The sequence below is a fragment of the Sarcophilus harrisii genome, chromosome 6, assembly GCF_902635505.1.
Source record: "Sarcophilus harrisii chromosome 6, mSarHar1.11, whole genome shotgun sequence".
In the NCBI taxonomy this organism is placed as follows: Eukaryota; Metazoa; Chordata; class Mammalia; order Dasyuromorphia; family Dasyuridae; genus Sarcophilus; species Sarcophilus harrisii.
Genome location: NC_045431.1, coordinates 155,792,210 through 155,806,034, shown reverse-complemented (window position 1 = coordinate 155,806,034; position 13,825 = coordinate 155,792,210). Strand labels below are relative to the sequence as shown.

The window sequence follows — 13,825 nt, the reverse complement described above, 5'->3', positions numbered from 1 at the left end:
TACTGGTGATAGTCCTACTTTCATTAGTACTTTTAATATTATTTCTATTAATACTACCAGCATTAATTGATTAATTGATTCGGACTTGACTTTTATTCTGCTGTTTTGTAGCAATGTGTAGAATCCTACAAAGAGTTTTTCTGAGTTCAAATCCTTCATGGCAAATAAATAATAATAATAATATATATATAATAATATTATATATATAATATAATAATAATAAATAATGGCAAATAAACTGTGGCTTTAGCACAGCGCCATTTTATTTTGTCATTCTATTTTATTATTTATTTGCATTCTAAGGAACTATGTCCTAATGAGACATATGCATTTGTGAATTATTTATTTGCAATAGAAAAAGGCTTTTCCAGGATTTATCATCACAAATTTTACAAGCTTATTAAGTGAAATAAAAATTCTCCTTGGTTTTATCATGAAGGAAATGTATATCAACAAATATACTTTCTTATCCAAAACTTTGCTGTCACACCAGCCTTGAAGTTGGGAGGACCCGAGTTCAAATTTGACCTCAGACACTTAACACTTACTAGCTGTGTGACCCTGGGTAAGTCACTTAACCCCAATGCCTCAGGGAAAAAAAGCTTTGCTATCAGTAGAGCTATTTGAGGGTAAGGACTGAATTTAAAAACAAAAAAACCTATTATATGTCCTGTACAGAGTACATATTTATTAAATGCTTGTTGAATTGAATGAAATTAAAGAGTTCAGATCTGAGACCAAGATGTAAGCCATTACTTCATTTTCTCTAGAGTGATTTTCATCACTCCTTGTTCACTTCTTATGGAAATATTATAATTATAATAACAGTAATAATGGTATCCATGTTATTGTTGTTCACTTCTTTCAATCATGTCTGACTTTTCAGCTCAATTTAGGGTTTTCTTGGCAAAGATACTGGAATCATTTGCTATTTCCTTTTATAGCTAAGGAAAGTGAGACAAACCGAGTTAAGTGACTTGCCCAGAGTCATACAGGTAACTACTGTCTGATACTGAATTTGAACTCAGGAAGATGAGTTTTCCTGACCCCAGACCTAGCCCTCTATCCATTGAGCCACCTAGCTGCCCACTACTCTATTATTAGTGATGATAGCAATATTACTGACAGAATTAGTAAAAATAATAGTAGAAATACTATTGATGGTAGAATTATCACTAGTATTGGTGATAATAGAATGAATACTAGCACTATTAGTAATAGTACTTCTAATGGTAGTAGCAGCACTAATAACAGTGATAACATTGTTAAGAGTATGAGTAATTCCATTACTAGTAGTAGACAGTATTAGTACTAATCCCATTAGTAGTAGCAATTATACTAATACTAATAGTATCCATGATGTTATTTTGGTGGTATTCTTGATAAAAGTTGTAGTAGTTGTAGTAGCAGCACCAGTAGTAGCACCAGCACCAGCAGTCGTAATAGCAGCAGCAGTAACAGGAGCAATACCAGCAGTAGTAACATAGCAGTAGCCACAGTAATAGTAGTAGCAATAGCAGTAATAGTAGCAGTAGCAGCAGCAGTAGCAGTAATAGTAGCAGCATCAGCAATAGGAGCAGTACTACTAACCACAACAGTAGCAGCAGCAGCAAGTAGTAATACTACTAGTATTGTTTATCATAGTGGTAAAAATAGAATCAACCTTTGTAGTAGCAGTAGCAACAGCAGCAGCAAGTACCATTTCATAACCTTTTAAATTTTTGTAGATGATTTGATCACTCATTTAGATAAGTACTATTATTTCTATTTTATAGAAGAGGAAACTTGGAAGTTAAATTAAGAGAAACTCTAAGAATGAAAGAGGTAAAAATGACTGGCTCACAATGACACAGATAAGTGTCATTGGCAGAATTTGAACTCAGGTCTTCCACTTTCAGTGCTTTATTTACAAAGCCATCTATAGGGACTACAAAATTCATTTCTTTTTGAGTTTGATGCCACTGCCTTACACCATCCAGCCCTGAGCCAGTAGTCCTGTTCCTGACTATTGTTCTTAGAATGATAGTATGCTTCCATGGGCTTGGTTCTTATAACACGCCTGATCCTTTGACAATCTCCCTTCTACATAATAGAACTATGATACTGGTCTGTCTACACAGCAACAGGGTTGGAAGAAGGAATTAATTTAAATTTTACAAGATCCTTTTAAAATAGTATACATTATTTACATGCTTGATCATCTCAGAGTCACATAATTTTAAAGTTAGGAGGGATCTCATTAATCATCTCAGTCCAATTACACATAAAAGAAATCCCCACTTTCACATACCCAGAAAGTCCTTCTATTTGAATACCTTTAAAGAGTCCACCTCCTAAGGCAGCCCCTTCCCTTTATTGGACAGCTCTAATTCTTGGCACATTTCCTCTCACATCAGTTCTCAATCATCTTCTTTGCTTCTTCCACCCTTTGCTCCTTGTTCTGGCCCCAGGAACTAGACTGAACAAATATAATCCCTTCTTCTTGACAATCCATGATTTTTGATTTTAAGGCTCTTTGTCCTTTCATTTAAAAATGACTTATTCATTTCTAACTTTGAAGAACCACTGTCCACATGAGCTGAAATACTGCATCAATCCCTTTTTTTGCTAATGATCTCTTCTTCTCTGAGCCTAGGTACATCTACTATCCCCTACTGAGAGGAATCATGCTTTTTTCTCACATTTTGGGGTTCATTAAATCATGACTGCTATTTCTAGGGAAAATTTTTACATGTAGCTTAGGTTATGGCTCCAATACTGTGTTTTCCTTAAAAAGAAGTTGGAAATTGTACTCAGTGTACAATATGAATCAGGTAGATATTTTATTTCTATATCCAAAAGAAATGCTAAGTATAAAAGAGACACTACATATACAAAGTGAATAGTTTAAAACAAGATTCACTAACTTTATTTATTTATTTTTTATTATAGATTTTTATTGACAGAACATATGCATGGATAATTTTTCAACATTTTCCCTTGCACTAACTTCTGTTCCAACTTTTCCCTTCCTTTCTTTCCACCCCCTCCCCTAGATGGTAGGCAGTCTCATACATGTTAAATATGTTAAAGTATAAGATTCACTAACTTAACTTATATGTATTCTTATAATCTGCTGGGAGACTGATACTTAAAGATAATCAGAAAATAAATGGACCTTTAATATTGTTAATCAGGCATTTTGCAATTTACTTTGGCCCTGCATTATCTAAACAATTCTCACTACATGTAGGCTGGTAAAAAGATCAGAATTGGTCAGATTTTTTCACTTATTGGTCTCTCCAAGATCTTTAGAGTAGTTATTGGAGCCTCCCATTGCCAATCAGCTCTGACCTTACGGAACATAGGAACATTCTCCACTTTTCAAAGTTGTTTTCAGCCCTGAATCCCTCCATCTCAGAATGGACACTTGTTTGCCTAAGGTTAGGAGAAAATAGATTCAAAAGAGGTATATGTTCTAGTGCCATGTATTCATGGCTACAAGGAGACCAAGGTGGTAAAGGAATTGAACAACATACTAATTTTCCCCAATTTCCCTTTGGGAAGAAGATCAAAGCAATACTGATACAGATCATAGCCAGAAAGCAAGAGAAGAGCTGAAGGTGGGGGTTATTTAAAAGGACCCTGCTGAGTCATCAATTTTTCCAGCTCTATATACTATGACACTCTTTGTCATCTTAAAGTGCAAGCATTTTAGCTTGAGTTTTATATGACCCATATTATACATGAAAACTCCCATATAGTTGACTAATGGCAAGCTCTGAGCATGTACCATGAGATGACCAATTCAATCTTTACTATATTTGGAAAGCCTATTTTCTTCATTTTCCAGAAGTTTGGTAATTTTTTAATGATAGCCAATTTCAGAACATTTGTGTTATGTTAATGACAAAATGCATTGAAGCTTAGAAAGCTATTTTAGTGTAATATGTGATATAATTAATCTGCTGGAAACTACTTTTCCCTTCTGTGAAGATGGAAATAAAAACAGTAAAAACAAAATTAGCATTCTTAGAAAATTCATACTTTTGTTTCAGAGCTTTCAAACTGATGACAGTGTATTGATCGAAATTCTAACTACCAGGAACAATAAACAACTGAAGGAGCTCTCTGAGGCCTATTTTACAGGTAATGGGGCTTTCCATTGTGTGACAATTTAGGCATAAGTGGTCAGGTACATGTTGGAAGAGAAGCTACTTGTGGGAAAGAGAACTGTATTTAAAATAATGTGTTAGAGAAATATGAATATTATCTGAGGCAGAAAACGTTACATAAGGTTAATAAGGGGAGAAAAAAGAATAAGCACATTTATAAGACATAAGATGGATTGGGCCTTATGCTTAGAACTTTCATAGTGTTATCTCATTTGATCCTCACAACAACCGCGTAAACTATTATAATCATTTACAGTTGAGTAAACTAAGACAGCCAGAGATTAAGTGACTTTTTCAGTCACACAGCTAACTATTTAAATGTCTGAGGTCACATGTGAACTCAGATCTTCCTTATTCTAAGCTAAGTGACATCAGCACATCTATTTTGCTTGACTGTATATTTGTTGCAGGGGCCCCATCCTTTTTATTTCTCTCTCTCTCTCTCTCTCTCTCACACACACACACACACACACACACACACACACACACCCTCTCTCTCAGAGAGGGGAAGAGAGAGAGATTTTTTCCCCCTATTTTTATTCCTTATTTTTTGATTATGAAAAAAACAAGCAAAAAGAAACAAAGTTCTAATACTCTTGTCAGGCAAAACAAGATCAAACAGTTACCTAAATAACCATTTTTTCCCATTAGGTCTTTATATTACTATGAAAGTTTTCTGTGCATTATGGTGGCTTTTTTTTTTTTCAGTTCACAGCATCTTAATTAAATGTTTGTTTTTAGAATATAAGAAGAATCTTGTTGATGACCTTACTTCACAGACATCTGGATACTTCAGAAAAGCATTGATCCTTTTGACAGAAGTAAGTTTTTTGCTTTGCCAATGAATTAAAAAAACGTTTATTAAGAATCGGTTAGGGATTCAGGAATGAATGAGTTGAAATCTGGCCTCAGACACTTACTAGCTGTGTAACTCTGGCTATGTCTGCTTGCCTCTGTTTCCTCATCTGTAAAATGAACTGGAGAAGGAAAGGGCAAATGTCTTCTGTGTTTTTGCTAAGAAAAACCAAATGGGGAGCAGCTAGGTGGTGCAGTGGTTAAAAGCACTAGTTCTGGAGTCAGGAAGACCTCACTTCAAATTTCAGGCAGTTAACTAGCTGTGTGACTCTGGACAAGTCATTTAACCTTGATTGCCATAAAAACAAGACATTTTTTTTGTGTGTGTTGGGCTTATATATCAAAGAGACATTAAAGGAGGGGAAGGGACCTACATGTGCAAAAATGTTTGTGGCAGCCCTTTTTGTAGTGGCTAGAAACTGGAAAATGAAGGGATGCCCATCAATTGAAGAATGATTGGGTAAATTGTGGTATATGACTGTTATGGAATATTATTGTTCTGTAAGAAATGGCCAGCAGGATGAATACAGAGAGGCTTGGAGAGACTTACATGAACTGATGCTAAGTGAAATGAGCAGGACCAGGAGATCATTATATACTTCAACAACAATATTAGATGAGGATAAATTCTGATGGAAGTGGGTATCTTTGGCAATGAGAAAATCCAATTCAGTTCCAATTGTCAGTGATGAACAGAACCAGCCATACCCAGAGAAAGAACACTGGGAAATGAATGTGAACTACTTACATTTTTGTTTTTCTTCCTAGATTATTTTTACTTTTCTGAATCCGATTTTTCTTGTGTGACAAGAGAACTGTATAAATATGTACATATATATTGTATTTAAGATATAGTTTAACATATATGAGACTGCCTGCCATATAGGGAGGGGGTGGAGGGAAGGAGGGGGAAAGTTAGAACAGAAGTGATTTCAAGGGACAATGTTGAAAAATTACCCATACATATGTTCTGTCAATAAATAGCTATAATAAAAAAAGAAAATATACATTCCATGTGTATATAGCTATAGAGTATATTTATAGATATAATTACTCTTTATTGATAGAGCACTTTACGATTTACAAAGTGCTTTCTTCTGTGATATGAGTAGTTGAAATATTATTATCGCTATTTTGCAGATGTGAAAATCAAGTTTGAGACTGTTTCATTCATCATTGAATCACAGAATCAAAGATCTAGGGCTTGAAGGGAACTTAGTAGTTGGTCATTCCAACTCACTTTACTTCTACTACACTACTCTAACACTTCACTTTATAGACTTGTAAATCAATGCCCTGGCAGGTTATGTGATTTGACTAAAGTTACCTATATGATAAGTCATAGAGTCAGGATTCAAACTCGGGTCCTGAGATTCAAAATTCAACAGAGCCCAGGTTAGATGGATGCTCAGGTAGAAACAGTCATGGAATGGAAAAATGCCAAATGCTCTAAACCTTGATACCATGATCCAGGCCAGGGTACTTTCTACTAGATAAGACTGCCTTACAGTATTCAGGCATTTGCTTAGTTATAATAAATTAAATATCGCCTCCTTCAACTGATCTAAAAATCTACTAATACTTGTGCAATCCATGCCTGTCCAATGATTTCTTTGACAGCCTTGATGATTGGACCTTTTAGCCATGACTGAGGTATTAGCACCACCTGGTGGCTACTGATCCTATTTAAGGTTCTAGGTTTTTTTTGTTTTGTTTTTGTTTTTTTTGTGAAACTGAAAGATTGAGGATCCGATATTTAGGGCAGAAAAAGACAGCATAGCAAATGCACGTGCAAATATATATATATATCTTATGTGCATTTTTATTTGGATGCTTGGCTTGATGTTTTATTTCAAATATAAAAGTCTTATTCCAAAATTGTTTATATATTTTCTCTTCATTAGAATGTGAGCCTGTTACTAGTACGGACTGTCTTTTGCCTTTCTTTGTATTCCCAGCACTTGACACAATGTCAGCACGTAGTGGGCATTCAATAGATGTTTATTAAAAGACATTTAAAATAGTTATAATCTTCTATTTGCTCAAGAGGTGAATTCAAATACACACTGGGACATTCACTGACTGTGAGATCTTGGGTGATTTATTTGCCTGTTTCCTTAACTATAAAATGTTGATAATAATAGCTCCTATCTCCCACAGTTGTGAGGACCAAATGAGATAATAATTATAAAGCATTTAGCACGGTGCCTCACACATAAGGAATGCAATTATTATTGATGTTATTGTTATTGTTTTTTTAAATCAAGGGCAAAGTCATGGGGACATTGAGACTTTTCTTGAAGAATCACATATCATACTCTAAATCAGAGACCTACTTTAGTTACCGTATCCCAAGCTTTCTGCCCCACTGACCTCTCTGTCCACTCTTCAATTCTTCACACACACACACACACACACACACAGAGCACAGAATACATGCCAAAATATAAATTATCAGAAGTAAAACTAACTTCAGTTTTAGAAGAGCTAAGATCAGGACATCAGGGAAATATCTAACATACTCATTATCAGCCTACCATACAAGCCCATCTCCCATTGTTGGAAACAGAAACAAAATCATTTAGATGTTTTTTTTCCCCCTCTGACAAAGCAATGGGGTTAAGGGACTTATCCAGGGTCACCCAGCTCCTAAGTGTCAAGTGTCTGAGTCTGAATTTGAACTCACATCCTTCTGATTCCAGAGCTGGTGTTCTTTCCACCGCACCACCTCACTTCCTGTGGGAGCTATTAATTTTTGAATGTGTCATTTTGATAGAATGTTTGGAGTAATTCTAGCAGGACCATTCCTCTCCAAGAGATCTTGACCAGAATTACTCATATATGAGTAAAGATCACAAGGTGAATTTCAAATAATTTAAATTGACTGTAACTGGTTCCAAGTCATGGAGGGTATCAGTCAAACCATCCAGTTGACTGTGTTCTGAGTAGATATGGCACTGGGGAGATCTTCTGAGGTCTCTTGCTGGTTAGAAGCGAGTGTGTTTATAACCACATGTTCTATGTAAAAGTTGTATTGTGGGTAAAGATACCCTAGAATTTTCTCTATTTTAATGAATGTCTTTTTTCCCCTTTTTTTCTTATTAAAGGGCAAAAGAGATGAAAGTCTGGATGTGAATAAAAGTCTTGCAAAAAAGGATGCTCAGGTTAGAAACAGACACGGAAAGGAGAAATATTAAAATAATGACTCTTCCTTCAATCATTTAACATCCTTTCTATTTCTGTCTTTGTGGTGACACTGGTTAGTGCTCGATTTGGTTTCTCTTCTTCTAAAAGGAAAAACCCTGGGGAATATAGTATACCCAGCATGAGCTTCAACTTTGTTTTGCAGCTTCCTTTACTTGCATTGGCTTGTAATTCGTTGTCTCACAGATCCTAGTTTGCAAAAGTCCTAATTCTAAATAATTACAAGTTGTGGCTAGTAAAAGAAAAATGAAAGTTGTTGGTCTGAAGTTGGAAAAATCCGATATTTCTTTAAGAAGCTAAACTAAGCATAGTTAAATTGTGATGGAATATTACTATGATTATATTATTAAATACATATTACTATGTATTATATATTTATATATTACAAAACTATGTATTTCATACTTAAATGTATTACTATATATTATAGATATAACTATAATCATATATGCTATATACATATTGATAAATACTGTTATAAGTAGTTATAAAAAATCTTATAAATCATCACAATGATTTCTTGCTCAATGATCTTAGAAAAACATGGAAAAACTTGCAAGAAATAAGGAAGAGTGAAATGAACAGAACCAAAAGAATGTTGTATACAGTAACAGCAATATTGTTTTAAACATGACTGAATAAATAAGTCATTTTGACTATTATAAATACTCATTAAATATAAGGGACATATGAAGAAAGATACTACTTGCATCTAGAGAATGAATTGATAAATAAAAACACATAAAAATCACTTTACATGTATTTGTGTGTGTTAGACACTTGTTTGTGTCTAGTAGTGTCTCATAGAGGGAAAAATAAATTTACATAATAACTTCATTATATATTTAAAAGGAATAGCAAATTATACATAATAGATTTGCAGCTTTATGTGTGCTCTTTTTTATTCTACTATGTTATAGAAATGTTTATTTTATTCCATAAATAAAATAAATAAATAAAATATGATACTGCCCTTCTTCCAATCCCCATATTCATGATTAAATGATTTAAAAAGCAACATATTTTGGCATATGCATTGTAGTACTGAAATGATTATCTCCCTCTTTCAATAGATTCTTTATGAAGCTGGTGAGAAAAGATGGGGTACAGATGAAGACAAATTCATTGAGATCCTGTGTTTAAGGAGCTTTTCTCAGCTGAGACTAAGTATGAAATTGGTTCATCTTAGACCATATTTGAATGTTTATCCTTAAGTGGGTCTCGCTTTTCATATACAGAATTGCTGAATGAAGGTGAATAAACAGAGCCAAGGTCTCTTGTATTTTTAATTGATTATATTTTTTAGAAAATAAAATAGGAAACTGGAACCATAACCCAAGACAAGAGGACCCCATTTGCCAGAAAGATTGATAGGTTATAGTTTAAGTGATGATCTAACTGTAGAAAAGGCTGGAATAAGAGAGCAGCTCTTTTAGTGTGGCCTGTTAGGATAAAGAGGAAGAAAGGGCTCAGATGCAATAGATAAAGAATTCCCCCCTAGAGCTAATCTATTCTTGTTTTGCCACATTCTGGGAGTAAGAAGTTGTTGATGGATTTTAATGTTGTTTTAATATAACTTTAAATATGTCAACATTTAATCCTTTCTGGTAGGTACAAGATGGGGGTAGAGGCATGACTAAATAATAATTTGATTATTAATTATTAAACATCCAATTAATCTGAAGAAAGTCCACGTCTATGCTGAAGGTATTTCTACACTAAACTCTGGTGTGCTTGTATTCTACAGTCTTTTGACCAGTTTACATGAAAATGAAGCTCAAGTAGTACCCCCTTTCTTCCTTCTTATTTATATAATTTTCTATTTTCCATACCCTGATTATCTGAGATAGTCATTTTCCCAACTTTCCTCTCTCTTTCTTCTCAAATATATTCTTTTCCTCCTCTCTTTTATTTTTTAAAAAAATAATTATCATAACAGCACAACAAAATCATTCTCAGAAGCTCTGCCTTTTTAAACTCTTTCTATGACCCCTGATTAGTTTAGGATTCCAAGGGAAAAATGGTACCATTTTTCCTTGTAGAATATAAACACATTGCCCTTATAGAATCTCTTTCAGTTCCTGAATTATAGCTAGATTTTGTTTGTTTATTTGTTTCTATTGACTATTTATGTTTGTGTTGCAATTTCTGTTCAGCTTTGGTCTTTTCAACAGGAATACTTAGAAGTCCTCTTTTTCATGGAATGAAGGAAAACAAAAGAAAATAAAGAAGGAGGCAGGTAGGGAGAGAGAAAGGAAGGAAGGAAACAAAAATTTATTAAGGACTTGCTGTGTGCCTGGCACTGTGCTAAGTGCTGGGGATACAAATATAAGCAAAAAGAAAGACAGTTCCTATCGTGAAGGGACTGACATTTTAATGTGCACATGAAAGTAAACTGAAAAGCTAGGAGTGGGGAAAGGGTCTTCATCATGGAAGCAAGAGTTTGAAGTCTAAAAAGTGAGGAACAGGATTGAAAGAGGAATGATGGGATGAAGCCCTGTTGAGCCAATAGTAAAATAAGGGCATGGTTTTGAGGTTTTTAAGGAAAAGGACTAGGAAAGGAATGAAGTTTCTTTTCTCCTTGTTTGATTACACTTAGTTTTTCTAAATAAGTTATTTTTGATTGGAAGCCTATAGTATTCCATGTTTTTTCATTTCTTTCTAGTTATGGCTTTTACATCTTATACGATTCTGATTGTGGTTATTCAGTAATTATAATTTTTTTTTGTTCTGGTGATTTGTAGTATTTTTTCTTTGACCTGATAGTTCTGGAAGGAAAGCCTGAATGTTTTCATCTGGGAGTTTCTTTCAGAGGATCCTTTGACTTTAATATTTCTTGTTGTCTCATGGACTTCTATTTACTCCATTTTAATTTTCATGGACTCTGTTGCTTAGGTGAGGTTTTATACCTCTTGCAACTAAGCTAACAAAAAAAAATTATGATCTGAAAAAAGATTCAGGAAGTGGAACAATTGTGGGTAGTGGCAAGATTAAGGGCATGGCCATTTCATTTGTAACTGAATAGAAGAGTAAATCCATGGAATTAAGCTGAGGAACTTGGAAGTTAGAATATTTACAGGAGTTTCAATAGGTAAGTATGAGGAAGAAAAGAAGATGAGAAGAGAGATATTGTGTTGGTACTGAAGTTATTGAAGAAGGAAGAGGAATGTCTTGGGAGTTGATAGTTAATAGGCACCAATATCTGTTTTGGATGGTAAATTTAGATGTTGTGATACTCAGAGGAGGTTTGTCTGGTGAAGGTGCTAGAGTTCATAGGTAGCAACAGATCAAGAAATATTTTCATAGGAGGAAGAAGTATTTTGGACAGTGAGTAAAGAGTAATGAGAGAATGTATAACTAGGAATAGAAAGAAAGGGAAGGGAAGCAGTGTTTTCAGAAGGGAGCTGGGTACCTGAAGATGATAGGAAATTTTAGCTTTATAAAACAAACACACCAGAAGGCTCAGTAGAATGGACGGGCAAATCTGGAGTGAGACAATGAAAGGAGGTGGGGTTGCATTGAGGAGGAAGGTTTGAAAGAATTGGATTCACATATTGACAGTTGTAGATTCAGTATGAATCTGTGTATGAAGTAAGTATGAAAGGGGCTGAGAGTTTGTAAATCGGTGAGCAGTATGATTATTAGCTTTTTCTGTGTCTCACCCCAAATTTTTAACTACTTTGCTCCCATCTTATAGAAGCAGAAGATCTCCACTCAAAACCATTGAATATTTTTATATTTCTTAATTACCAATGAAAACATTTCTTTTTTTACCTCCTACTTATCAAGTCCCTTCCTTCCTTTAAAATGCTGCTTAGGCTTTTGGAATATTTCTTCATCCTCATGACTGTGAGTACTATCCCTCCCAAACCACCTTGTATTCAATTACTCTGTGTGTGTGTGTGTGTGTTTATATGTGTTTAAATATATCTGTATGTAGATATATTTAATATATGTGAATACACATATATACAAATATATATGTATAAGTATATTCACTTTAAATTAATTCTGTCTATATTTCATATGAATTTGTTATCTCCCTCATTAGATTATAAGCTCCTTGTGAGTAGGGACTGGTTCATTCATCCCTGTTATAACCCAAGCACCTAGTATAGTGCTTGGCATAGAACAGGCATTTAATGAATGAAACTTCATGGTGTGATGGAATTCATTGTCTATTGGCCAAACTTCTGGCGAAACTTTATTTAAGTAGCATAGTACCTTTACAGCCGATCATATTATTGGGACCATACTTAAAGCCTTCCTAGCTGGCAGGGCTGACAAGAGCGTATGTTATTGTTAATAGAGTCTTTAACAACCTGAGGCCACTTTCAAGCCATTAAGATACTTCCAAGGATTTTTGTGAAGACTTATACTTTATGAAATATGTTCTTCTTTTAAATCCAACTATGAAGGGAGGGCCTTATTTGGAAGGGTATAGGGTTCCATTATCAGCCCTCACTTTCTATCAGTAAATTCCTAGTGGCAAACCTGTTTACAGGAAAGACTTTTGACAAATTAAATCCTAGCCCAAGTATAAACTGATATAAAAGGGGACCATGACGGAATTCCCAGTTAGGTCAAAAAGCTCTATTCTTTGGATACTCACTAGCAAAAATCAAGCAGCAAGAAGGAGATAATGCAGCAATCACACTTTAATAAGGCACAGGGAGCACAGAGGCAGATGACATGGGAATGGCTCAGGGAAGAGGGTGGGAGAGGGAAGAAGACATACTGGAAAGAGTTGAGGGAAGGAGAGTGATATATAAAGTCATGTAAATACAGATGAATTTGTAACCCTTTGGGCAGCATGAACCCATAGGAGTCCTTGGGGGCTATGATTTGAGTATCCCATATCATTTCAAAGTTAACAGTGCCATTTTAGGAATTCCTTATTAGCAAAACATTCTTCTGGTTTTACTGTTCAGGTCTGGTGCTTGTCCTGGAGCACCTAAGTGATACAAGAGGATCTGAAATCAGGAAGTCCTTAGACATTTATTAGCTGTGTGACCCTGGACACAATTTGCCTCAGTTTGTTCATCTATAAAATGAGCTGGAGAAGTAAATGGAGAACCACTCCAGTATCTTTGCCAAGAAAACCCCAGATGGGGTTATGACTGAACTATGACAACAAAACTGGTGTTTATCTGCAGTTTTTAGGCAAAGGGCCATTTACTGGGGCTTAGCTGGCTTCTCTTTTTTTTAAAAAACTTTATTTTTATTATAGCTTTTTATATATAAAACATATGCATGGGTAATTTTTCAACATTGACCCTTGAAAAACCTTCTGTTCCAACTTTTCCCCTCCTTCCCCCTCCCCCCACCCCTAGATGTGGGCAGTCCCATACATGTTAAATATGTTAAAGTATATGTTAAATACAACATATGTATATATATTTATATAGTTATCTTGTTGCATAGGAAAGATCGGATTTAGAAAGAAGGTAAAAATAACCTGAGAAGAAAAAACAAAAATGCAAGCAAACAGTAACAGAAAAAATGGAAATGTTATGTTGTGGTCCATACTCTTTTCTCAGTGTTCTTTCTCTGGGTGTAGCTGATTCTATTCATTACAGATCAATTGGAACTGATTTGGATCCTCTCATTGT

At 34.7% G+C, this 13,825-nt stretch overlaps 1 protein-coding gene across 1 annotated transcript in view; it reads left to right on the top strand.

Annotated features, from left to right (window-relative positions):
* The window catches only part of ANXA3 (annexin A3), a 45,250-nt gene that overhangs the window by 20,111 nt on the left and 11,314 nt on the right, over positions 1–13,825 (top strand). The window contains exons 7-10 of the mRNA XM_031943526.1: positions 4,038–4,128; positions 4,896–4,975; positions 8,117–8,173; positions 9,287–9,380. Of these exons, the coding sequence (XP_031799386.1) occupies positions 4,038–4,128; positions 4,896–4,975; positions 8,117–8,173; positions 9,287–9,380 (322 nt within the window). The remainder of the gene's footprint in view (positions 1–4,037; positions 4,129–4,895; positions 4,976–8,116; positions 8,174–9,286; positions 9,381–13,825) is intronic.